The sequence below is a fragment of the Aulonocara sp. 'chitande type north' Nkhata Bay genome, linkage group LG3 (assembly GCF_057382095.1).
Source record: "Aulonocara sp. 'chitande type north' Nkhata Bay isolate Kocher_YH1m ecotype deep benthic linkage group LG3, A_spYH_male_GT1.1, whole genome shotgun sequence".
NCBI classification, from domain to species: domain Eukaryota; kingdom Metazoa; phylum Chordata; class Actinopteri; order Cichliformes; family Cichlidae; genus Aulonocara; species Aulonocara sp. 'chitande type north' Nkhata Bay.
Window position 1 is genome coordinate 19,695,297 of NC_141346.1, and position 25,011 is coordinate 19,720,307.

Here is a 25,011-nt window from a genome sequence, read left to right on the forward strand (position 1 = left end):
AATCAAATAAGAGGTGAAATCAGAGTGACACTCCTCACCTGTGACAGTGATCCAGCTGGATGGAGACTCTCCATGACCGCTGATGTCACACTTGTAGAGGCCTTCATCAGACCTGGAAACATGCTGGATGGTCATGTGACCTGTAAGCTCTTTCCCGATGAAGACTCCATCTTTGAAGAAAGCAGCTGGGAGGTTGGAGGGAGTGGTCTTTGTTTTACAGAGCAGAGTGACGTCATCTCCCTCCATCACAGGGAGGACAGGACTCTGCAGGATCACTGATCCACCTCAACACAGAGACAAACTACAGCATTTCATCCATTTACACACAGCTTCATCAACACTAACTCCACACACTCAGCTTACCAGTGACTGTCAGGTTAACCATGTTACTGATGGGACCCTCACTGGACTCACACCAGTAAACTCCACTTTCAGATGGCTCGATGTAGATGATTTCACAGGAAGAACCATGTATTTCTCCAAATTTAACTCCACATTCAGTTCTGGTGTGTATGCTTGTGTTTCTTCTCAGAGTCCATCCAGCAGAGCTGTCATCCTCCTCACAGCTCAGAGTCACAGATTCATCTTTAAACAGCTGAGAGCTGCTGGGACTCACAGTCAGATGAACTGTGAAAGACAGATTAAATTAATTTTTCAATAAAACAAAACAGTGGTAATAATAGGGTAACAAAGCAAAAACAAGAACGTAATAATGTGGTAATGCAATTACAATATAATTACCAAAGTAATAACAAGTAATTTAATTTCCAAGTAATATCGTGGTAGCAACATTGGCTACAGTTAAGTAATATTACACTGAAATTTATTTAACTGGATAATAAGGGCCCAAAAACTGGGGAAATAATGTGGAGCTCGGTAAAGTAATAGTATCAAAATAGTAGCTTAACAAAGAAGACACAAACGTATTATTGTGGTAATTTCTAAATTATTACCAAATTCAATTCAGTTTTATTTATACAGCACCAAATCACAACAACAGTTGTCTTAAGGTGCTTTATATTGTAAGACCCTACAATAATACATACAGAGAAAAACCCAACAATCATATAACCCCAATTATTATCTGTGGTAGTTTCTGTGTAATATGGAGGAAAACAGAGCTGCAAAATGTAAAAGTCCCTGTTTTTATTAAATACCATATTAATAACCTTTTGAAGCAAACTTAAAAAGCTGTGTACAGCTGACCCTTCTCACCCTGGACACACTCTGTTTGACCTGCTGTCCTCAGGCAGGAGGCTCCGGTCCATTCGCACCAGAACCTCTCGCCATAAGAACAGTTTCTTCCCCTCTGCTGTTGGACTCATGAACAATAACCATATGACTGTTCCCACCACTAACACATGACCCGACACCGTGTTCACTGCATCATTCCATGTTTGCACTGATCACCACCTGCACTCAAATTCAAATTTTTAAATTCAAATTCAAATTTTATTTGTCACACACACACAACCATACACAGTATGACATGGGGGTGAAATGCTTGTAGCTGTAAAATGCCAGACCATTAAATGACAGAAGAAAAGTTTTACAATATTTACAATTTACAGTTTACTACAGAATTTACAAATTAACTTAGGAATTTACAGTAAAGAATGTGCAAATAGCAGAAGAGATTATAAAGATTATAAGTTATAAATTATAGATTATAGGAATTATAGGATATATACACTCATGTATATATCTATCTACTTAGCACTTTTAACTTTAATTTTTATGTTTATTTAAGCGTTATCTGACAGTATGTTTGCACTAAGTACCGCAGCAATTTCCTAATGTTGTAAACCTGCTCAACATTTGGTTATAAAACCTTTTCTGATTCTGATTACCTGGAAACTGTCTTGTATTTAATATATATTCTTAGTGCTTGTATACTTTATTAATTTTACTTATTTTCTTTTGTGTTTTTGGAACTAATCAGTCACTAAAGTGGAGTTAAATTCATAATTGACCTGCTTGCGAGTGATTTATCATCATACAGTCTAATTTAATGCACATTTCCTATTATAAGCAACGTTTTTTTGCTCGTAGCTCCATGCTTGCATAAATCAGTGGACTATAACAGTGTATTTGGAATTTAACCCACATTCTAGCTACTGTTGCAGGACTGCAAGGTAAATAAAAACCTTAATATATATTTAGGACTATGTCTCTTTTAGTTATTAACTTATGCCACAAAGTACAAGATTAACAGAGTATCTAACAGTTGTATAGTAGCTAACATGACCTTAGCTAATAATATTAATAATAATAATAATTTTATGCATGAATGCATAAAAGTAAGGTTGTCGTGAAATAATCTTACCATTGGCATTGTAAATATGGATAGAGAACTATATGTGGTTAATTATGCTTTCAAATAAAGTCAAAAGTCAAAACACCCACACTTTTTCAGTTTTTCATTAAAAGGTTATGTGGTTTAATGTCTCATTGTATTCTGAAATGAAAGCATAGTACAAATAAGTGATTGGAATTAAAAAAAAAAAGAAGAAATCATGGAATCAATTTTAAGACCAAATGTATTCACATTTTTGACTCATCAAAGTAGCCACCTTTGGCTGATACTGTCATGGGGTGCCGAGGCAGGCCGTGTGTGAATATAAATGGACCCAAGATGCAGACTGCGTAGTAGTGAGCGAGCTTTATTAACCAAAGGCATGAAGTACAACACAAAAGAAAAGGTGGCGAGAATGGAACTGAAAATACTCTAAACTGGGAAAACTAGAACTTAAACCACAAAACCCGAACACGAATGAGAGTACCTTGCAGGGAGAATTCACAGGATGATGGCAGGAGATTCACAGACACGAAAACACCAAATAACACAGACGAACCAGCAACGAGGACGAGGTAACACACACACTATAAATACACACGCCAGGAATCAGGGGATGGGAAACACGAGGGGAACACACTTGGAAGACATAACAGCTGACGAGGCAGAGGAAACGTAAACAGAACACACTGACATAAGACAGAGACCTTCACAATAAAACAGGAACCTACACATGCAAGGACACGGACTAAAAAACGCGGACTTAACACATGAATACATGGGCAGAACCGAATAAACACTAAACAGAGGAAGAACAGAACCAAAATCACAATAACACAAAACACAAAACACTGGGTCAAAAGGACCCAGGATCATGACAGATACAACAGATGAACACACAGGCAGCACTCTTTCTACAATATGTTCAAATTCAAATATTCATCAGAAAGTTCTTCCCATATCTGTTGCAGAAGTTCCCATAGATGTGTAGCACTTGTAGGTTGCTTTCACTCTTCTGTCCAGTTCATACCAAACCAAATTGATAGGGTTTAAGTTTGGAGACTGTGCTGGACACTCCCATATTTTCAAGCTGACTTTCTTTTTATTTTTCCCTGAGGTAGTTCTGCCAAATCTTGGACTTATGTTTTGGGTCATTATCTGGTTGTAGGGTGAACCCCTGACCAACTAGAAACAAAGCACAGGGTACTGCATGCCACTGCAGAATGCTGGGGTAGCCTCCATGGTTGAAAGTTGATGCCACACACTGTGGAACCATCCGTTCGACTACTCAACGGCATAAAAAGATACTGCCAGATAAAACGAAGATTTCAAATTTTGATTCATCAGTCCAAAATTTTTCTTTTTCCAGTTTTCAGTAGTCCATGGACAGTGTTTCATGGCCCAGGCAAACTTCTGTGCCTTATTCTGACGTCTTAGCAATGGGGCTGGGAAAAACGAGTATTTTCCTAATCAAATGAATCTAGCGATTAATTTTTCGATGCATTGATTAATCTAATGATTAATTTTTCAATCCGATTCGATTTCAATTTGATTTGATTATTTCCATATTATTTGACTTGTATAGCAATTTCACATTTACTAATTTATGTATATCAATGAAAAACACAAATTTCTTCATTTGAAGACCTTTTAATAAAAAAATTGCAAAATAAAGTCTTAGAGGTCGTACAAACAATACAACAGAGATAGCATTTAACAAGAAATGAAATGTGCAAACATATATAAAATTAAGGAAAAGTTAACAAAACATTTCAAATAAATAGCAACAATGGTGTCTTTAAACAAACAAAATGTAACATTCACTTTGCTTTCTGCCAAAAAGTGCTCTTCAATCACAAAAGAAAATCCACAATAATATTGTAGTATAATCTTCTGTTTTTAACAAAAAATTAAATGTTGTGCAAAACAAATATGAATAAAGGAAATCATACCAAAAAATCAATAAAATATAAACAGCAGCAAGGGCGTCTTTGAAAAAATAAAACATAACATTCACTTTGCTCTCTGCAAAAAAAGTGCTATTCATTAACAAAATATCCATTTTGCTGCCTTCTCTCCTATTTCTGTGTGTGTGTGTTCAATCACGTTCATCACATGAAGTAGTTATGCATTGGAGTGGAGAAATGTTAGCATTTCTACATGCTCAGCAGTCAGGCTTGCCCTTTTTTTGGTGACAATGTTTCCGGCAACTGAAAAAAGCCTTTCAGATGGTGTTGATGTGGCAGGTACAGCCAGATATGATTTGGCTAAATTAGCCAGTGTGGGGAATCTTGTTGCATTATTCTTCCACCATGTAAGGGGGTCATTATCCCTTGGAATAGGGGCTTCCCCAACATACAACAGTGCTTCTTTCCTCACCGCCTCATTTTCTCCATCCCCACCCTGGTCAGTGTTTTCTGACCTCCTCAGAATCTGTACCCAACAAAGTGTCCAACACAGACCTCTTCTTTGTTGGGGGAATTGCTGAGGCTTCCTGTACCACATGTTCCTGCTGTAACTGTGATCTCTGCTCCCTTTTGAGATCAAGTGCCTCCCTCTGTACTCTTGCTTGCAGTTTCAGAGCATCTTCTGGAGAAAGGAATTTCAGTTTACGAAAACGTGGATCGAGGGCAGCAGCAATGAGTGACACATTTTTTTCCATCTGCTTGAAATGCAGATACCTCTGGATGCCACCTATACAAGATTTCCTCTTCTGCACAGTTCTGGAAAGAGTTCACTGATTTGTTTTGGGTGGATTTCAGGAGACCTTTCAGCAGGGGGGGAAGAACAGAGACTGTGACATAAGACTGTCCATTAAGAACATTAGTGGCTTGCTCACAAGGCTTGAGCACCTCCTTCAATTCATCCAGAAGAATCCACTGATCACTTTTCAGATCTAGGTACTGTTTCCCACGCTGTGTGACTTTTGGATCTGAATGCGTCGCAACCACTGGCCATCTCTGTTCCAACAGACGTTCAATCATGTAGTATGAACTGTTCCATCTGACAGCAACATCCTGGATTAGTTTATGCTCAGCTGTACCCATCTGCTTTTGCTTCTGCTTAAGTTTGGTGCTAGCTGGCTCACTTTTCCTGATGTGCTTTACAAGGCCCCGTGCAGCTGATAGTGCCTTATCAATCTTGGGGTCTTTCAGTGCATGGTTTACAACCAGTTGCAGTGTATGCCCGGCACACCAATAGGACACCACTCCAAACGTCAGGATCTGGAGAGCTGCAACTATGTTATTTGCATTATCATGCACAACAGCAAGGACATTATGCAAGGAAATGTGGAATTTTTCTGCCACCTTCTCCACCCAGGAGGCAAGGTTTTCTGCAGTGTGGCACTCTTCAACTGTCAGTGTTGCTAAATTGAAGGAGAGAAGATCCCAATTGTCATTAATGAAATGACAAGTTACCCCTAGGTAGGACTCTGTGACCAGACCAAGAATCAGTGGTAAGGGAGATTTTGGATTTGGCCTTTTTTAGTTCATTCCTTAGTTTCTGAACTGAAGTTTCATACTATAATGATGGCTAGATGGTAGAGTGTAACCTGGTTGGAAAGTGGTCAGCATTTCTTTGAATCCCTCACCCTCAACCACAGCAAGTGGTCTCATGTCTTTTAAAATTATAGATAAGATGCTCTCAGTAAGTACAGCTGCCTCCTGGGGGGTGTATGGTGTACTTCTTCTCTGTCAGTAGTCCTCCAGACTTTTCTGTTTGTTCCTGAAATCATAAATCACACATAGCACACAGATGAATTCGAATAATTACAAAATAATTATATGGAAAGCATAATATCAAAATAATTTGATAAGGATCTGGTTGTTATATATATATATATATATATATATATATATATATATATATATATATATATATATATATATATATATATATATATATTATAAGGGGTGCAATGATATTCGTATCGATATTGAACCGTTCGATACAGTGCTTTCGGTTCGGTACGCATATGTATCGAACAATACAAAATTTGTAATTTATTTTATCAACTTTCCTTCTGACGATGCTGTCTGTGTTGAGCGCTCAGTGAATCTGCGTTCGACTACTCCGCCTAGGCTGCACTGTCCAGCGCAGATCCACTGAGCGCTCAACACAGACAGCATCGTCAGAAGGAAGAGCGCAGGGCAAGCTAGCGAGACAGAAGATAAGCTCTCCTCGCAACATGGACCTCCCCCACCCTCATTCAGATCTGGCGTTTGGAATTATTTTAGTTTTCATGTGACGTATGACCCTGAAGGTAAGCGAGTCATGGACTAAAGTAAAACAGTATGTTGGATGTGCCATGCAATGCTCAATTACATGGGTGGGAACTAGTGTGTTAGCGCAGTTAGCTCGTTAACGTGTTGGCCGTCTAGCCCCATGCACGGGGCGATCGGCGGTAGCACGGAGATTTGCCGTGCTGTGGCGTTAAAGTCATTTCAACGAGATTAACCTGAAAGCACTAGTGGGAACACAACGAATATGACTGCACATTTACGCCGACATCATCCTAGTGCAAAGACAAAGATGAGTGATTCCTCAATCAGATACAGGGCTCGCAATATCGCTAGCCCGACGTCCCGGGGCTAGCGATTTTTTCAGTCGGGGTACCAAAATCTATCTCTGCCCTGCCCGTCGGGCTATTGTAGGAAGGAAAAATATATGTCAATGCTTTTGCATTCTTTCGGAAATGTAGCTGGGTAATTATGTCATTGGTGAGCCACTGCCAATATGTGACATATTGAAATCGCGTTTGCATTTGCGCTTGTTTTTTTGCTTTCACTTTGCAATCGTGCGAACTGTGTATAAAGAGCGACAGCACTGATCTGTGAGTGATGATAATTTGTGCACCAATTCCTCTGACATCGTCCTATTAATCGTTAGCTTACTATGCAAACATGACAAGTGAAATCTCCTGCAGCAAGCTTAAACATGTGAGAGGTTGATCGCGCAGAGAATCGCTGAGCTTATGTGAGTGCGTGTGTAAAAGCCAGGTCAGGGTGAAGAAGTGACAGCCAAAGAAAAGCTTACCACAAAACGGAGAAGTTATGACTAATCAGACTATAAGGCAAAAAGAAAGTGCAGCTTTATGGTTTCATGGACAAAAGAATTTCTGTGGCTGCAATATGACGAGCTATATAACCAGGGGTGCACATAAGTGGTGAGCATTCGCTGTCAAAATAAAAAACACGCACAGTTAAAATATATATTTATAATTTTAATAAATGACAAATTAAAAAGGCATGAACATTTTTTTGTATCGAAAAAATATCGAACCGTGACACCAAAGTATCGAACCGAACCGAACCGTGAATTTTGTGTATCGTTGCACCCCTAATATATATATATATATATATATATATATATATATATATATATATAAAAACCATGTATGTGCTTTCATAGCATAACAGTAAGAGGCTAAAGATAATCACCAATGTTGAACATATGATATGCAGCCATCGTGATGGCTGCAAAAAATAACGTCAAAAAACAACATTTAAACAGCCATAGCTGATGGCACCTTTACTGGTGCAATGCTTTCTAGTCATTAGATGGCATAACTATCAGTATCAAGTAGGATGAAAGACATTAAACTTGACAAATCAAGAGTTCGTTGTCATTTTGCTTTTGCAAACACTTTAACAATGTTGTAATAGCGTCCACGACGGCTACGTTTAGCAGGTGGGGCATTATCCTTGTTAACATTTTGTCTTACATGTCTCACATTTTCATCTTTCGCTGATTATGATAATCAGCCTACGCACATTCCGACTCATTTTGCCAGCATGGGCCACAAATTAAAAAAACAACAACAACTAAACAGCAGCTGCTATATGTTACTGCTAAGCAGCTTAAATTAGTTTTGCATTTACGGAGGTTGGGTGTTTATCCCTTTCTATGAGTGAGTGTATGTCTACGGGGGGGCGTGTGTCTGGATGAATTAAAGGGTAAAAACCAGCTTTAGTAAAAAAGTTGAAAACTTACGGTGGTTTGTCCTTTTCAGAAGTTGCTCCTGGATGTTGTCGTTTGAGGTGCTGGTGCATAGCCGTCGTGCTTTTATGATAGGCCATTTCCACCTTACAAAGCCGGCAAACGACTGAATCACTTCCTTTTCGGTTAAAATATCCCCATGCTGTAGAACTGCGTGTTTGGGTGGAGTGGTTTAAGTCGACTGCGACTGCCTCACTCATGTTACCGCTACTCGCTGCCGCCATGTGTTTTTTTGAAAGTGACGACGCATCGACGCAAATTTTTTACATCAACGTATTTTACATCCCAGCCCTACTTGGCAATGACTTTCTTGCTGCAGTTCGTCCTGTTAAACCTGCAGCTGGAAGTCTTCTCTTCAGTTGAAACTGAGTGTCAGCCAGTGTGTTTAAGTAAATGGACCGGAATGCAGACACTAAAGGAGACGGAACTGAGTGGCAAACAAAAGCGAGCCTTTTATTGTGGCATATAACATGAATACACAAAACAAGGCAAAAGGTAAACATGGACAAAAATTGAACTAAAATCTAAACTGGGGGAAAAAAGACTGTGATTACTATGATTAAACTATGATAATTATGACTACTGACAGGAACGTGATTTTGAGCAGGGACATGCAAATAACTATGATGAAACAACAAGAACATGAACATGACCTGAGGAAAATCATGAAAAACTTTTAACATGATGTGATGTGGAGGGAAGGAACACAAATGACCTGACAAAGACTGAACGAAACACACAGAATAAATACGTACATACAGGAGGTGATCAGGGGAAGTGGAAACACATTGGGAAACAGATGACACAAATGAACATAACTACATCACAGGAAAAGAGTAAAACTAAACACACTGAACAAAGAAACACAAGACATTCAAAATAAAACAGGAAACACGGAGAGACGTAGGGGTGACAACACAGGCTTGACAACATGAAACAAACAGACAAGAAATACAAGTCATACTGACACAGAGGACAAGGGCTGACCCACACAAGGGGACATAGATATAAACCTAAACTAGCTGGTGGTCACTGGAGGTGAAGGGAACCATCAGGCTGAAGGAGTCCTATGATATGGTTCTGTTGGCTGCATCAGGTGGTGGCCTCCAGCTTGCATTGAAACGATTCTCAGCCGAGTGTGAAGCAGTAGGTGAATTTTGCTTGGAGCCTGACAAAATTTGAAGTTTTCTTTAAATCTGTGAAATGTCGCCTTTTTGAAAATGTTCTCTTTGGTCTGTTAAACGTGGTAGATTGCGGAATTCGATTTTTTGTGTTTTATGTACATTTCACGAAATGAAATAACTTCTTTTTTTAACTGTTTGTTGTTTTCACTGTGTTTGGTGGTCATAGAAATGGTTTTATATGAGCTCTTAACTGTGAGGTTTCTGTGGATACCACACATGTAAGAATGCATGATTTTTCTCTTATCTTGGGTGAAGCTGAACTATTCAGGGAGCAACTTTGGGTTTTTAGAAAGAGAAGAAAATATTCCTATAAAGGTCAGGGGTGCACTTGATTTAGGACAAAATGAGACCATAACAGAAAAGATTAATTACAGTAATTAAATTAATTACAAATGGCGATTTTGTGATCACTTTTTAGTTTTACTTTATATAATTACTTTTTAGTTTAAAAAAAACCCCACATTTTTTAGCCTAGTCATTTGGACAAGATAAAGTTGGGATATTTTGAACTGTACAGTATGCCAAGCTGCTCTAGTAGACTGCAAAGATTAATAGAGAAATTCACAGTTTCAACTGATAAAAGAACTATACTGACCTTGATTTTCTGTGCAGCTCACCAGTGACATCAGAACTACAGAGAAAGATGGTCAGGTTAGTTTGAGGTTTCACAGCAGAGAAAAGAAAAATGGAGATCAGCGTGTGTGAAACATGCACTGGTGTTTAAGTGGTGGGCTTTAGCTGATTCAAAATGAGCACAGGAAGCAGCAAACCACTCTCTAATGTAGGTTTGCAGCAGACCAGATGTCTGCAATGGAAACGGAGAAGACAGAAAGCATCCTTTTCACTTTTCACGCTATATGTCTTCCTTTTGTCTTTTATAGATGTTGTAACCTGGGGATGACCACACGATGGTGAAAAGACTGAACACTTTTTGATTTAAATGTTGTATGAATACTGAGTAGTGTTGATATTTTTCTTTTATTTCTGATTTTATGCATGACCTAAAAAAAACACTGTGTAGCTTAAAGGACAGATACAACAGATACTTGCAGTTACTGTCAGGGTTTTTTGTCTTTATAGTTCTGGAACATAAACAAATACTAAGAAGTGTTTTGGGAACCATGCAAAAATTGATGATTCCTCTTGTGACTTGTTTTCCGTCAAAATGTCAACTTGTTTCAGCCACCATTATTTAATGGTGGAGTAATAACTTGGTTGAACCATCACTAAAAAGGGCTATTTGAAACTTAAAGAAGTCATTTTAGCCAGTAACAATAATTTTCTAAAATGGAATTTTATTATCTTTTTCTTATGCTGCTAATTGTCTCATAACCCGTTGGAGTCATTGTGTGAATATGCTAAAAAAGATGATTGTAGCATCATTCCCCAATGTAGTTGTATGAAATTAAAGAGTAAACTTACAGATTAACTGTGGTAGAGAAGATCCTTCCATCGTGCTATATTGCAATGTGTAGGATCAGTTTACGGTGACATCAGGCGACAGAACACTCCTCTTCCTGACTGACTGTGGCTTTCAATGCTGTGGTTTCCTCTTTAGAGAAAAAAAAATTTTTCTTTGTGATTGTCTGCAGAGAAGATATTCTTAACAAAAGAAAATTAGACATAACACTATCAAGGAAAAGGATAATCTAGAAGCTGAATTACAAAGCAAAGAGGAACACTGGTAAAATCTGTAGATATTTATTACCTGATGTTCACTGACAAGAAAACTTACATGAAAGGATAAATTTGATTTTAGACTTTGTAAAAAAGTTTCATAAAAGGAATGATAACTCTGTATATTAATATCAAATCACTTTTATTGTCACATCACATGCAAGTACACTGGTACAGCACAGTGAAATTCTTGTGTGAAAGCTTCACAAGAAACAGAGGTGTGCAAAATACACAATAACATAAGAACAAGCAAAATACAAGAATGGGTACATCTGAGGATTATAACAATAACTATATGTACAATATAAGAGTGTATGCGCATTAATGAATATATATAAATCTACGCGTGTGTGTGTGTGTATACATATATATAAATTAAATAAAAATAAGCAGAGGTTGGCATTTGGAAATGTGCAAAACAGAGCCATTAATGTACAGTCTGGAGTGCATAATGTTGAAGTTCTGGTAAGGTAAGGTGAGGTGTCTATGAAATAGTCAGCAGTCTGATGGCCTGATGGAAAAAGCTGTCTCTCAGTCTGCTGGTTCAGGACTAGATACTGCAGTACGTCCTGCCTGATGGAAGTAGTCTGAACAGTTTATGGCTGGGGTGACTGAAGTCTTTGATGATCCTCCCCGCTTTCCTCAGGCACCGCTTCCTGTAGATGTCCTGGAGGGAGGGAAGCTCACCCTCAGTTATCCGTTCAGAGCACCGCACCACTCTCTGGAGAGCTTTGCTGTTGTAAGCGGTGCTATTGCCATACCAGATGGCGATGCATCCAGTGAGGATGCTCTCAATGGCACAGCGGTAGAAGGTCCTGAGCATGTGGGGCTCATGCCAAATCTTTTCAGTCTCCTAAGAAAGAAGAGGCGCTGCTGCGCCTTCTTCACTGTTTTGTTTATGCGTACTCATCATGTGAGATCCTCTACCAGATGTACACCTAGGAAACGGAAGCTGCTCACTCTCTTCACAGCACCTCCGTTGATGATGATGGGGGTGTGTGCTTCTCTGCACCTCCGGAAGTCCACTATTAGCTCTGTCTTTGCAATGTTGAGTGTAAGATGGTTATCTTGACACCAGTGGGTCAGGGTGCTAACCTCCTCCCTGTAAGCTGTCTCATCACTTTTGGTGATAAGACCCACCGCTGTAGTGTTGTCCGCAAAATTCACAATGATGTTGGAGTTGCTAGTGGCAGTGCAGTCATAGGTGTAGTGTGAGTACAGGAGAGGGCTCAATGCACACCCCTGTGGAGCACCAGTGTTCATTATGACGGGGGATGAGGTGCCCAGTCTTACCACTTGACGTCTATCAGTCAGGAAGTGAAGGATCCAGCTGCAGAGAGAGCTGCTTAATCCTAGAACCTGCAGTTTCCTGTCCAGCTTTGAGAGAATAATGGTATTACAGTTTTTCTCAAATGCTAAAACACAAAAGCCATAGCTACGTTTATCCTACCATAAAACAATAAGACAAGGTACGGCCTCTCCCATGCTCCCAGGATGTGGGTGTGAATGCCAGAGCACTCTGGAATGCACACAAAGCCTTTGCAGACTATTAAGGATCGCACATCCTATCACTACCATATGCAAACTTATATTATTAAAAGATTATACTGACTACTAAGTACAATTTTCTATTGACACCCACCCTCATTCAGATGTGGCCTTTGGAACTATTTTGGTCTTCATGTGAAGTATGACCCTGAAGGTAAGCACGTCATGGACAAAACTAAAACTGTGTCGGGTGTGCCACACAATGCTCAGTTACATGGGTGGGAACTACTGCGTTAGCGCAGTTAGCTCGTTAATGTGTTGGCTGTCCAGCCCCACGCACGGGGCGATCCGCAGTGGCTCGTTAACGGAGATTTGCCGTGTTGTGGCATTAACGTCATTTCAGTTCAAGCACGTGCAGAGGGGGGGGGGGCTATAGGGGCTTGAGCACCCGCCCCTTTCCTGATGGGTGCCCAAAGTGTCCTTTTGTTGAGGCAACTTTTTAAAAAAAAATTATTTATTTTTTTTATGTGTGTGTGCGTGCGTGCGGAGTCCTGTCTGTGCCCCTCAACAATAATATTTAACTATTAATCACAGTTTTGCTAAATAAAAGGATCTGGCTCGCATCAGTCACATGATCACATTTAACCAATGACCGCCCTTGACAGCAGAACGGGCTGGTTACGAGCCGGGAACGAGCTCACAAAGAGCACGCGCATTTTTAGCGGCCCGGAGCTGTAGGAGAAACACAAGTTAACTCAGAGACACAGACTGATGCGACAAAACCAGTAAGTAGGTGTACAGCGTGCACTGTAGTGTATAGCACCCAGGAGTAGCGATGGCCAAATGAAGCTTTCTGAAGCACTGAAGCTTGTATTGAAAAACGGTTCATTACTCGAAGCTTTTCAACACAGTCCTCTCTGGTGACATCTGGTGGCCAAAACTATGAAGAGCAGCTTGAATCCACAAAATAAAACCAACCGCTTCATTATGATTGCCCACTCTACAGAGCGGAATCCTGTCTGATATTGGGCCTCCGTTGTGTTGCTTTGAACGTGTATTTTTTGGTGGTTAAGAAAATGTGTTTTATTTGTTTAATAAATAGTTTTGACCAGTAAACTCCCCTTGTTTAAATATGTACCATGGTGTGGTCTTTCTTTGCTTGTGACTTCTTGATGTTGGTAAATACAATAATTGAAAAATACCACGTTACATATATATATACATATAATAATGTAAAACACATTATGGAGTATGCTTCTGCTGTGAGGTCTTGCCTCCATGCAGGTATGCAATTAATCGCCGGAGGGGTGTATTTATAAATAATATTATACAAAACACAAAACAAAAGCAAACAGCCAGAACACAAAGCTGGAAAACCCACCCGATTGACAAAAATCAACTCAAAATCTCCCACACAATAGAACCTCCTCTATTCCTCGCTGGCTCCAAATCTCTCAGTAGAATGATCAGTGGTTCGCTATCTGTCACCATCAAAACACTCCACAAATCCCGCGAATGATTCGCTTCCTTATAAACCATTGAATCAGATACCGAAGCAGTCAGGTTCTAAATGAAGCTTCGGACGTCACTGATCACGTGACTCTGGCCAAATGAATCAAGCTTCGACACAGTGCTTCTGAAGCAGTATGTTGATTTTTTTGACACACGCACCGGAGCTTCAGCTTCAAGCGGACCATCACTAGCCAGGAGTATTAGCTTATTACGTACATGTTGGTAAGCTGTCTTGTTGCAACTGACGAACTGAAACAAACGAGCGTGCTGTGTGTGCAACAGCGCGACAAACATTACCTGTCCTTTTATTAACTGCACATGTAGTGCTGGTCATAGCTGCTGGCTACCTGTGTAAGGCTGTCATGGGTCTGCAGCTCTGTCACCGTTTTAGGGAACATATTTAGTTTTAAAGTAAGTTTCCGGGCTTTTCCTGCCTTTCTGGAGGGATTATATTTCACTAAAAAACGATCTAATATGCATGTCCACATAATAATAATTATAATTATAATATATTAAAAAACACACGCTGTATTTTAAAGAACATACATTAAGAAGCAGATTATATTAGATTTATATTTTAAATAAGACAAAATTTGGATTTTACAGCAGTAAAATGATTGTATCTCTATAGTTTAAAAATGTAATAAGCTTTGCCCTGCACAGAGTGGATAGTGAAACAAATGGAATCATCATAAATACATTATTTCATATTTATTACTTCCCCCTCCTCATTGCTTTATTATTGTAGCTCTAGTAATAAATAATAATGTAAGGATTCTGGATCAGCACCATGATGTCCATAGTATATACAGTATTCTGAAGAAGGTCTAAAATGTCACTGTGTGTGCGTGCATGTGTGTGTTTTATTTAGATGGATTTTAAAAAAAATATTACTCATGATATAACATTGTGCAGACATGGCTGGTAAGGACATGAGGAGGAAACAGTAGAGCTGTGTGAGGCTACTAAAGGCAGTGCTATAACATTTTTCTCTCATCATTTTATTATAGATTAAGTGCAAGAGTTGTTAGGTGTGGATAATTAGATTATAGTTTATTGCAATAGCAAGTTGTGCCTTGTTCTCAGATAGACAGCAAGTGGAGAGTGACATATGAAATGATGGGATGGAAGGAAGAAGAGAAGCAAAGAGTGAACCACAGGCAGAGCCTAAATTATTTCTCACAGTTTTTTGTTGCCTTATGGTTCCAAGCGCTGTCACCAATCTTTGCATTTTGTTATTATCTCATGACACTTGTTTAATCAGCTACCATCTCTCCTATGGACTTTTTAATGTCTACAGTCTCAGATCAACACAGCCCTGCCCTTCCCATATTAGATTCTTGATGAATGTGTGTTGTTGTTATTCAGCCTGGTTCAATGTGCCCCTTTTTAACTTTGAGCACCCGCCCCTTTAAACCTCTCTGCACGGCCCTGTTTCAGTTTAATGCTGACAGCACTAGTGGGAACACAATGAATATGACTGCACATTTACGCCGACATCATCCTAGTGCAAAGACAAGTGGAAGCAGACAAAAACAACAAGCACGCATGCTACAAACTTTACCCGAGTCATTTAGACAGCCGTTAGCACATGATTCTCCTTATGGGGACCTGATATGTTTAATATGCTGCTGAGAATATAGCCCAGAAGAAGCGTATAGTATAGCTTTTATTTTGGAAAGAGCCATTTCTCTGTAATAAACTCTCTTTTCCAAAGATGAGTGATTTCTCGATCAGATAGATTAATTTTTTTATTTTGTTGTTTCAGCAACATTAAATTTAAAAACTGTACTTTTGAGTTAAAATATATATTTATAATTTTAATAAATGACAAATTGAAAAGGCATGAACATTTTTTTGTATCGAAAAGATATCGAACCGTGACACCAAAGTATCGAACCGAACCAAACCGTGAATTTTGTGTATCGTTGCACCCCTATAATTGAAGGAGTTACAGAATTCCATTTCCTGGGTGTAATAGTGGATGACAAGTTAACATGAAAATCTCATATTGAACATGTTAAAAAAAAGTTGGCTTAAAGTATTTATATCCTGAGTAATGTTAGATATATATTAGATTACAAGGCAATGTGAATATTATATTTTTCATTATTTCTACCCTATCTGACTCATTGTGTTGAAGTATGGGGGAATACATATGTGACAAATATGAAACCATTATAATTATTACAGAAGAGAGCGCTTCGAATTATGCATAATGTTAAATATAGAGAACACACTAATAGTTTGTTTATAAAAATCAAAATTATTAAAACTAGAAAATATAGTGAAATTACAGACATGAATTATTTTGTTTAGGGCAAAAAAAAAAAACATTACCTCTGAAACTACAAAGTTTATTTGTATTGTGTTCAGAAAATGGGGACGGCCGAAGGAAGTTTTATTTTAAGCATCGGTTTGCTCGAACCACACAAAGGCAAATGTGTCCAACAGTCATAGGCATAAGAAACTGGAATTCTCTCCATGATGATCATGGAGAGAATTCCAGTTTAAGGGTTGTACAAATGTTTCTCAATTTAAAATCTTCTATAAGAATAAAATGATAAACCAATATGAAGAAGCTGAAAATAACAGAATTTAATTTTAGAAAGAATTATCCTTTTAGTTTGATATTGAGTTGAGTATATTGTTATGTTTGTTTTGTTTTGTTTTGCTGTGTGCAGAATAGTGTCAGAGTGTATTTTTGGTTGTAAGTGCCTACTTGTACTATCACAGATAGGGGGCATGTATCAATAAGAATTTATTCCTCTTCCTGCTCCTTTTCATGCATGGAAACAGTGTTACTTTAATTGAAAGGAAGGTTGTGTATAGGAAATGAATTACTGCTCTACCATGTGTGAAACAAAATTAAAATAAAAAATGATCTGAATTTGAAATAACAGACGAGATAACAAATGCAGATGTCCATCTTGCAACACATTGATTGATTGATTGATTGAATCTTTATTTTGAACATGTTGAAAAAGTATAAAAAAAAATAGAATTAAAAGAGACAAATGAACAAAGCAAACAAAAGGAAAACGAGCAACCACAACTCCAAATAACGTCCATGTTCAAAAAGGAGCAGGAAGAAGCATAAGCTTATTTAATCCCACCCCTTTTGTCACGGTCCGGGGCAGCGGCCGTGTGGAGAGTGGAAGGAGGACCCAAAATGCAGCACTTATTCAGATGTGAGGGTGATTTATTGTTAATAACAAACACAAAGTGGAGATGGCAAACAAAACTAAGGACGAAACTAAACTGGGATAAACTACACAGAGGAGTGGCAAACCTGAACACGAAGGGAGAACAGCAGGGAGAGCACGCAGAGGATTTCACAGGGTAGATGCAGAGTACGCAGGGTAACACAGAGGATGAACACAGGTAGGAACACAGACGACGCGACGAGGAGCAGAGGAAATCACACACTATAAGTACACAAAGAGACACTGGGAAATCACACACAGGTGGGGGAAACAGCTGGACCTGATTAACCTGACGAGACAGGGGAACACTAACACCAGGGACCAACAGAGGGAGCACAAACCCAGAACCCAGTGTCTAAAATCCCAAACACAAACCATCCCAAAACAGCCATGAATAATAATGAAAGTAATAACAATAAAGAACATAAACATAAAGTCACTGAGTCATGGTCGCAGGACCATGACACCTTTTCCACTATCTAGTATCAATAGACTACAGAAATACCTCCTTGCAATTACATTATATGTTATGTGTAATTTTTTTTTTTTAATATATACACATATATGTTTCTATCTATCCATACATACATATATACACACATATGCACATTTTCAATAACCCCATTAACACCTCAAGGATACACAACCTACAAATATATATATATATATATATATATATATATATATATATATATATATATACATATATATATATACCCATACCAACATACCCGTGCATGCGCACACACATGAAAATATTAGACAAGAACACCCTATCAAATCTCTACCTTTTCCCTGTACCCTGTAAAAACCATATCCTTAAACCGCTTTTTAAACTGTGCCATGCTTGGACATTGCTTCATATCTTTACTTAGTCTGTTCCACAGCTTCACTCCACACACAGAGATGCAAAAACTTTTTAATGTTGTACGGATACGAGGATGTTTTAACACATAAAAACATTGTAGTACTTCAGTACATGTTGTTTAACCCTTTAAGACCTACCATAGTACCAAGTCCACCAGAGCTTATATTATATTTTTACCTGCTGTGGAGCCATTTTTGGGAGCATTTCAAGTTGCTATACATCAATACAACCATTATAGCCCAGATTTTAATAATATGTATTCATTAAGTGCATAGTAATTACATAAATTGCAAAAAAGTGCAATAAACTACACAAAAATTGAAAATCGTTTTTGCTTTTTTAACATATATTTGTAGTTAGAGAAATTTAAGAGGCTTATCCCTCAAAACTGTAAATACAAAAAAGTTGCACAAAATAGTTTCCCACCACAGGAAATTTATTTTGAGTGTTTTCATAGTTTTATTTTTGAAATACACCAATTTTTATACACTGCAGGAAAAACGAAAATAAATATTATACTGCAAATTTGCAAAAAAGCAGCATATGCATCAAAATAAACTATTTCCAGCAGTGCAACATGAGTCCTAAGCATCCCAGAAACGACACAGAAAGTCATGGAGTCAAAGATAACTTTTAAAAAGACGAGTATAGGCCCTGAGGCCCTGATAGTAAAAAAGACTACATTTCCGCGAAAATGACGTCACTTCCGGTTTCGGGCAGGTAATGGCGGAAATGCAAAAGTTCGCGCTGACGTCTATTCCAACGTAGGAAGTGTTATGAACAGCTGATCGGGTCGGCAAAGCGTGTTTCTGGAATATTATGTTTTTGTTCCTGCAAGTGCTTTTTATGCAGTTTTTGCAAAGCTTTATGTGGAAGGAAACCGTGACCTAGGACAAGCTGATGGCATAAGATGTAAGTACAACTCCTCCGGTTTCATATGCAAAAAAAAATTGCGCTAGTTTACGTGGTTGCAGTGCTACCGGGATTTAAAAATAGTTACGCAAAACAGAGCGTGCCCGCTCCGATCGGCTGTAAAGGGTTAAAGTGTTCCTGTGCTTCATTTCCTGAAAATGACATAACAACAGGAGGCGTGGAGAATTAATGACTAGGAAGTTACTGTTCATGAACCCTGTAGACAGAAGGGGTGGAAGGATGTCTGTTTGGAAATCAGCTTTATTCTTTTTTCTCCTCATTTGTTTATGGAAAGAACTTGATTCTGAAGGTAAAGGTAAAGTAAACTCTCTGTGTGTTAAATACCATTAACTGAAAAGAGGGAAAAGAGAAGTAAAACAGTTACTTGAATTCGGGTACAGTTTACTTCAGCTGCGTAGTTAGCGTAGTGGAAAAACCTGTTATCTTTTCATCAACAGTAATAAAAGGCTTTTCCAAACTGCTGCTGTAGGCTTAATTGTGTACTTATTTCACCTGCTTACAGGCATATCAATATACTGTAGTATGAGTCCCTCTAAAGTTTCATTTTCAGAGGTTCAAGTTTGGAGAGAGAGAGAGAGAGAGATGTGACTCATAGTTTGACAGTAGATTAAAAATGATTTTCAAGAAAGTACAAAAAAAAACTTTTTATGGACATTTTTTCTAATTTTATTTTATTTTTTATCTAAAAAGAAAACCTATTCTTAACTAGAAAAAGTTGCATTTCCTGCGAAAATGCTCTGTGAATGCCTTGTAGTGGAATCTGCTGAAAACAGCTGAAGAAGTAAAACTATGTGCTGAAAGGAGGTGAAGAAACTAAAAATTCTGCTGAAAACAGGTGAAGAAGCAAAATATTTTGCTGAAAAGAGGTGAAAAAACTGAAAATTCTGTTGAAAAGCGGTGAAGAAGCTAAAATTTGTACTGAAAAGAGGTGAAAAACTTTAACTGTCTGCTGAAAGGAAATGTTGCCATAAGCTGGGCTTGAACCCAGGCTTTCTGCTCTCAAGGGAGCTACTCAGCTCACTGAGCCAAACTGGTTGTTAGGTAATTGAAAAGAGGTGGAAAAGCTGAAAATTCTGCTGAAAAGTAGAAACCTTTTTGAATTTTCTACTGAAAAGAGATGAAAAAACTGAAAATTGTGCTGAAAAGAGGTGCAGAAACTGAAATTTCTCATGAACAGAGGTGAAAAAACAGAAAATTCTGCTGAAAAGGGGTAAAGAAGCTGATATTTGTGTTGAAAAGAGTTTAAAAAAAAGTTTAAGTGTTAGCTGAAAAAATTGCTGCCATAAGCGGGGTTTGAACCCTGCTCTGAGAACGGCTGCTCATCTCACTGAGCTAAAACATAGCTCAACCCAGCAAGAAAAATCAGTGACCACACTGATAATGTGTTCCATTCATTTCAATTGGCAAACAAAATGCAAAAAAAATCAATATCTCAAAAAAATATAGAAGTTATGAGCATCAAAAGTCATAGCCAGCATTAGCAGAAATAGCAGAATTTTTTAAGGTTTGAACGGCGAAAATCAGATAAAAACTGCGGAAGTCGTTCCACGGCGAAGAAAAATGGAGCAACTAGAATAAAGTATAAAGAATAAAGAGTGTTGTGTGAATGCCTGTGAGGCATTCACACAACAAGCAAGTACGTTTTGCACAAGAAAAGTAAACTCATCCTAGGGAACTATGTCTAACCTTTTCTTTCAAAAACAGCTCTACTTAAAATAAGCCAAATATTATTAAATCTAAAAAGACTGGCCGTTTTTTTTTCTCAAAAAAAGACAATGAGGTAAGCAAAAGTTGCTGGGACATGTTCAATTGTAAATAAAATTCAGTGTATATGTTGCCCAAGTGCACGCTCTGGGAACATTTGCAAGATTTCTGTGAATGACTTAGCTTCCTGATTATCAGATAATGTGGGTTTTTTTTTTTTGTTTGTGTGTTTGATTTTTTAAAGAAGCACATGCTTTGTGACAATACATAACAGAGTGGTAAAGAGCTGTCTCACCATCTATTACTTAAGTTGGTAGTCTTTGAGTATATAGCACACAATATACTATATAGTATACACTGTATACACTAGTACAGTGCCCCTTTTTAATGGTGAAACATTTCTCTTACACTCTCACTCTGCCCAAATGTAACCTCTCTGAAGCTTAAAAGCTGATCATTTGACAGATAAAAGAAAAGACAATCTGTGACATATTCACCATTATTTAATATTATCAAAATTTTGACAAACAGAATCATATTAATAGAAAATTCTAATTATTGTATTAGTAACTATTTCTTTGTTCTTTTCTCTTTAAAAAAAAACACAAAACAACTTTTTAGGACAACATGACTTGAAAGTAAAATGTGGAAAAGACGCCATTCTTGGATGCCATGGCCCCAAAAATGCTACCATCAGAATTATAAGATGGAGCAGAGATAATATCCAGCCAAACACTTATGTCTTCTACTACAAACAGAATCGCTGTCATGAAGAATTGCAGGATCGATCTTATAAAGGTCGAGTAATGCTCAAAGATCCACAAATGAAGGATGGAGATGTTTCTGTGATTCTCAGAAATGTCACCATGAATGATACTGGAACATATAAATGTTATGTTGGCAATACAGACGTCAATAAGACAGTGAGCATCAATTTGACAGTAGAAGAACGAGGTGAGTGAGTGTGTGATCAGAGGTGAAGCTGTTTCCTGGTTGTTGATGTTTGTTTCTAAAGATGTTGTTGATGAGACTTTGTAGAAAGCAGCTGGTCTGAGTGATGTGATCAGAGTGCAGTAGATAATGTCTGACAGCAGTTTGAAGAGGAAATGGATTCTGTTCTGTTCTTCACTCATCACCTACCTGACAGCTGACATCTCACACCTGTTTCTCACCTGCAGCTCAGACAGGAGGACAAAGTGAAGATGGAGGGGAGGAGACTGGAGTAAAGGAGAGTGGTTCTGTTGGACTGATAGTTGGTCTGTCAGTTCCTGCTGTGCTTGTTGTTGTTGTTGGTGCTGTTTTTATCTACAGAACATGCAGACGTAGACAAAATCAAGATTACCAGCCCGCTGACGATCAGGGGCTTTGAAATTCCATCAGTGGCTTCCAAACTGAACTGTGAGTCCTGCTGCTTGTTTCAGATTCATGAAAAGCCAGTTCAACATTCAGAGTGACTGATGTTGGTCCAACAGTGGACTCAGATAGTAGCAATGTCAGTTTTTGTTGTTGTTGCAGGTGTTGGTGTTTTGATCAACATAAGATATAAAGAACAACGTTAGGACTCACATGGTCCTTGCACTGAACCACAGAGACAAATGTTTGAGAACGTTCTGTGGCTGAATTGTGAATCTCCTGCTGATGAAGATGGAGACAAAAATGATATGAAAACAGACAGCTGTCACCAACATGCCACAAGGATCCCTGATGTCACTTTGACACTTGAGAAGGAACTGCTTCATCAACCTCAGTCTCAGCAAAGAACAGAACTGCATCCAGAAAGTGACATCAGAGTGCAGCAGATAATGTCTGACAGCAGTTTGAAGAGGAAATGGATTCTGTTCTGTTCTTCACTCATCACCTACCTGACAGCTGACACCTCACACCTGTTTCTCACCTGCAGGTCAGACAGGAGGACAAAGTGGAGGGAAGGAGTATGAGAAGAATGACGGAGGTCAGAACAGTGGACTTAAAGTTGGTCTGTCAGTTTCTGCCATGCTTCTTGTTGTTTTTGTTCTACAGAAATCATAGAGGGCGACCTCTTCCAAATAATCCAATGATTTGAAATGTGTTCAGTGGGTTCATAACTGAGCTGTGAGTCCTGCTGCTGTTCCAGGTTATTATCAGTAAGTTCAGCATTCAGACTGACAGAGGAGAGACACAGGAAACAAGACAAAATGAAACTTTGCATTGTTTTGCATAATTATCTGATCTCTGATGTTCCTGCTCACCATACCAACAAACTGCTTAATTTTAAAAATAATTGTCAGTTTAAATCATTATCTGTTGTTTATAAAATATTTTATTTTATATATATTTTAGATTTTATAAAAAAAAATAATAATGTATTTGAATTGTTACAGATTATGTAGTGATTTTTAAGAAAGTTTGTAACACATAAACATGTATCACTCAGCTACTGTACTGGTGTGGATGTTATATTCTCTTATTATGCACACACACACACACACACACACACACACACACACACACACATGCTAGATAGGTTAGGCTACACTCTATGGTAGGAGAGCCAAATGTCCAGCCTGAGAACCATCGGATGGGTTTGAAAAATGGGCTTAATTTTTTTTCCAAATTTTCATCATGGCTTTTTTTTTTTAAATATAGGCCTAAAATGTTTTAATATTTGATTTTAAAAAAAGTATATCTTGGTTCAACCTCTGACCGGTTGAGCCAGTCAATGCAGATTTAATCTGATCTGGAATCAGTCCAAAGAAAATAAAACACTGATGTGTGAGCGTGTGAATGAACCCACTGCATGTACAAACACAGAAACCTGAAAACACTGTGACTGAGTTAAAGTGAAACTGTCTGAGCCTGTCCCTGTGAAACAGAGTTTGGAGCCTGCAGCCTTGTTTCAGTCAGAATAAAGTCTGAATAACCAAATGTTGTGATGACTTCCTTCTACACAGAGGGCGGGACTTTTTTAGAGCCCGGCAGCTTCAGCAGTACTGAGAACAGTGGCTGTGTTTGTGGGAGGTGCTTAAATGAAAAGAGCCCAGGCAGCAGGTTTAACAGGTCGTTGCATTCAAACATGAAGTCTGATTCAATACAACCTCGACATACACCCACAGTATACCATCACTAAGCTACATTTTCAGTTCATTCCTCTGTGAATGTTTAAAAAGAAAACTAAAAACAGTAAATTCATTCAGACAAAAGGTGCTGATAAGGTGGGACAGGAATTTTCCAGACTGCTGTGTCATAATATTTGAAGTCCTGTTTGATTTACTGTTTGATTTTTCTTCTCTAGAAATATATTTCATCAGGAGGCACAAACCTGCAGCTTTGTGATTTCATTAATATAAGACAAACATTTAATATTTCTCAGGTATATTTGAGTCTAACTGGTCCTTGTGCTTCAAATTTAAACACTTTCATTTAGATTTAAAACATCTACAAAAGTCTTGGGGCAAAAGTCATGTTTGTAAAAACAGAGAGTAGAAAACATGACGTGACCAACTGCTGAGACAGTGGAAAAACTCACTTCCTTCTACCTGTCCTTCCTCTTACCTGCTCACCTGTGACTTCTGTAAACAGGCTGTGTCCACTTTAATGTCTGCGCCGCCTGGTGGCCAGTACAGGTACTACATCAACCCCAGCCCCTCACCAGACCTCAACCTAAGAGCAAACTTCAAAACTGGCTTAACACGACTCAGCTTCTGATTATTATCCACTAAGGCCTTAAATATTTGTCATCTAATAGTAAATTTTATTTTAAATGAGTGAGTGTTTTATGATATTGATCTGTTAATTTGTTCTCTGTCTTAAATGATTCTTGGGGACACGTGACATAAAAGAATTAATGAATAAAAAAATTTCAACCTCAAAAGCTGCCGAGAAATATCTGAGTTATCGCTCAGAAGAGGTCGAAGCTTCAGCAACATTTGTAGTAGAAAACAACTTTATTATTTTTCCAATGCTTTTTTTCACAGACTAACCAAATTTTTAGAGGCACACAATCACAAATTTAGCCTATTATCATCTTCATTTACACTTTTGTCTTCTCTTTTATCTTTAAAAACAAACACTTGACTTTAGAAAATAAAAATAAAACCCACTGAAACCATTATTTGACCTTACAAATCATAAAAATATTTTCACTTTCAGTTTGGCCAGATTTGT

The 25,011-nt window shown here is 38.2% G+C and overlaps 2 protein-coding genes and 1 pseudogene across 2 annotated transcripts in view; 1 reads left to right on the forward strand and 2 right to left on the reverse strand.

The window, feature by feature from the left end:
- LOC147334393 (Fc receptor-like protein 4) overlaps nucleotides 1–25,011 on the reverse strand; it is a 36,908-nt gene that overhangs the window by 1,241 nt on the left and 10,656 nt on the right. The window contains exon 4 of the mRNA XM_086285919.1: nucleotides 39–284. Within this exon, the coding sequence (XP_086142045.1) occupies nucleotides 39–284 (246 nt within the window). The remainder of the gene's footprint in view (nucleotides 1–38; nucleotides 285–25,011) is intronic.
- On the reverse strand, nucleotides 4,421–5,871 carry LOC147334394 (E3 SUMO-protein ligase ZBED1-like; annotated as a pseudogene).
- LOC147334395 (myelin-oligodendrocyte glycoprotein-like) lies at nucleotides 19,362–23,149 on the forward strand. The gene is made up of 3 exons (XM_086271943.1): nucleotides 19,362–19,459; nucleotides 21,490–21,822; nucleotides 22,047–23,149. The coding sequence occupies exons 1-3, from the start codon at nucleotides 19,384–19,386 to the stop codon at nucleotides 22,235–22,237; spliced, it is 600 nt and encodes a 199-aa protein (XP_086128069.1). The 5' UTR covers nucleotides 19,362–19,383; the 3' UTR covers nucleotides 22,238–23,149.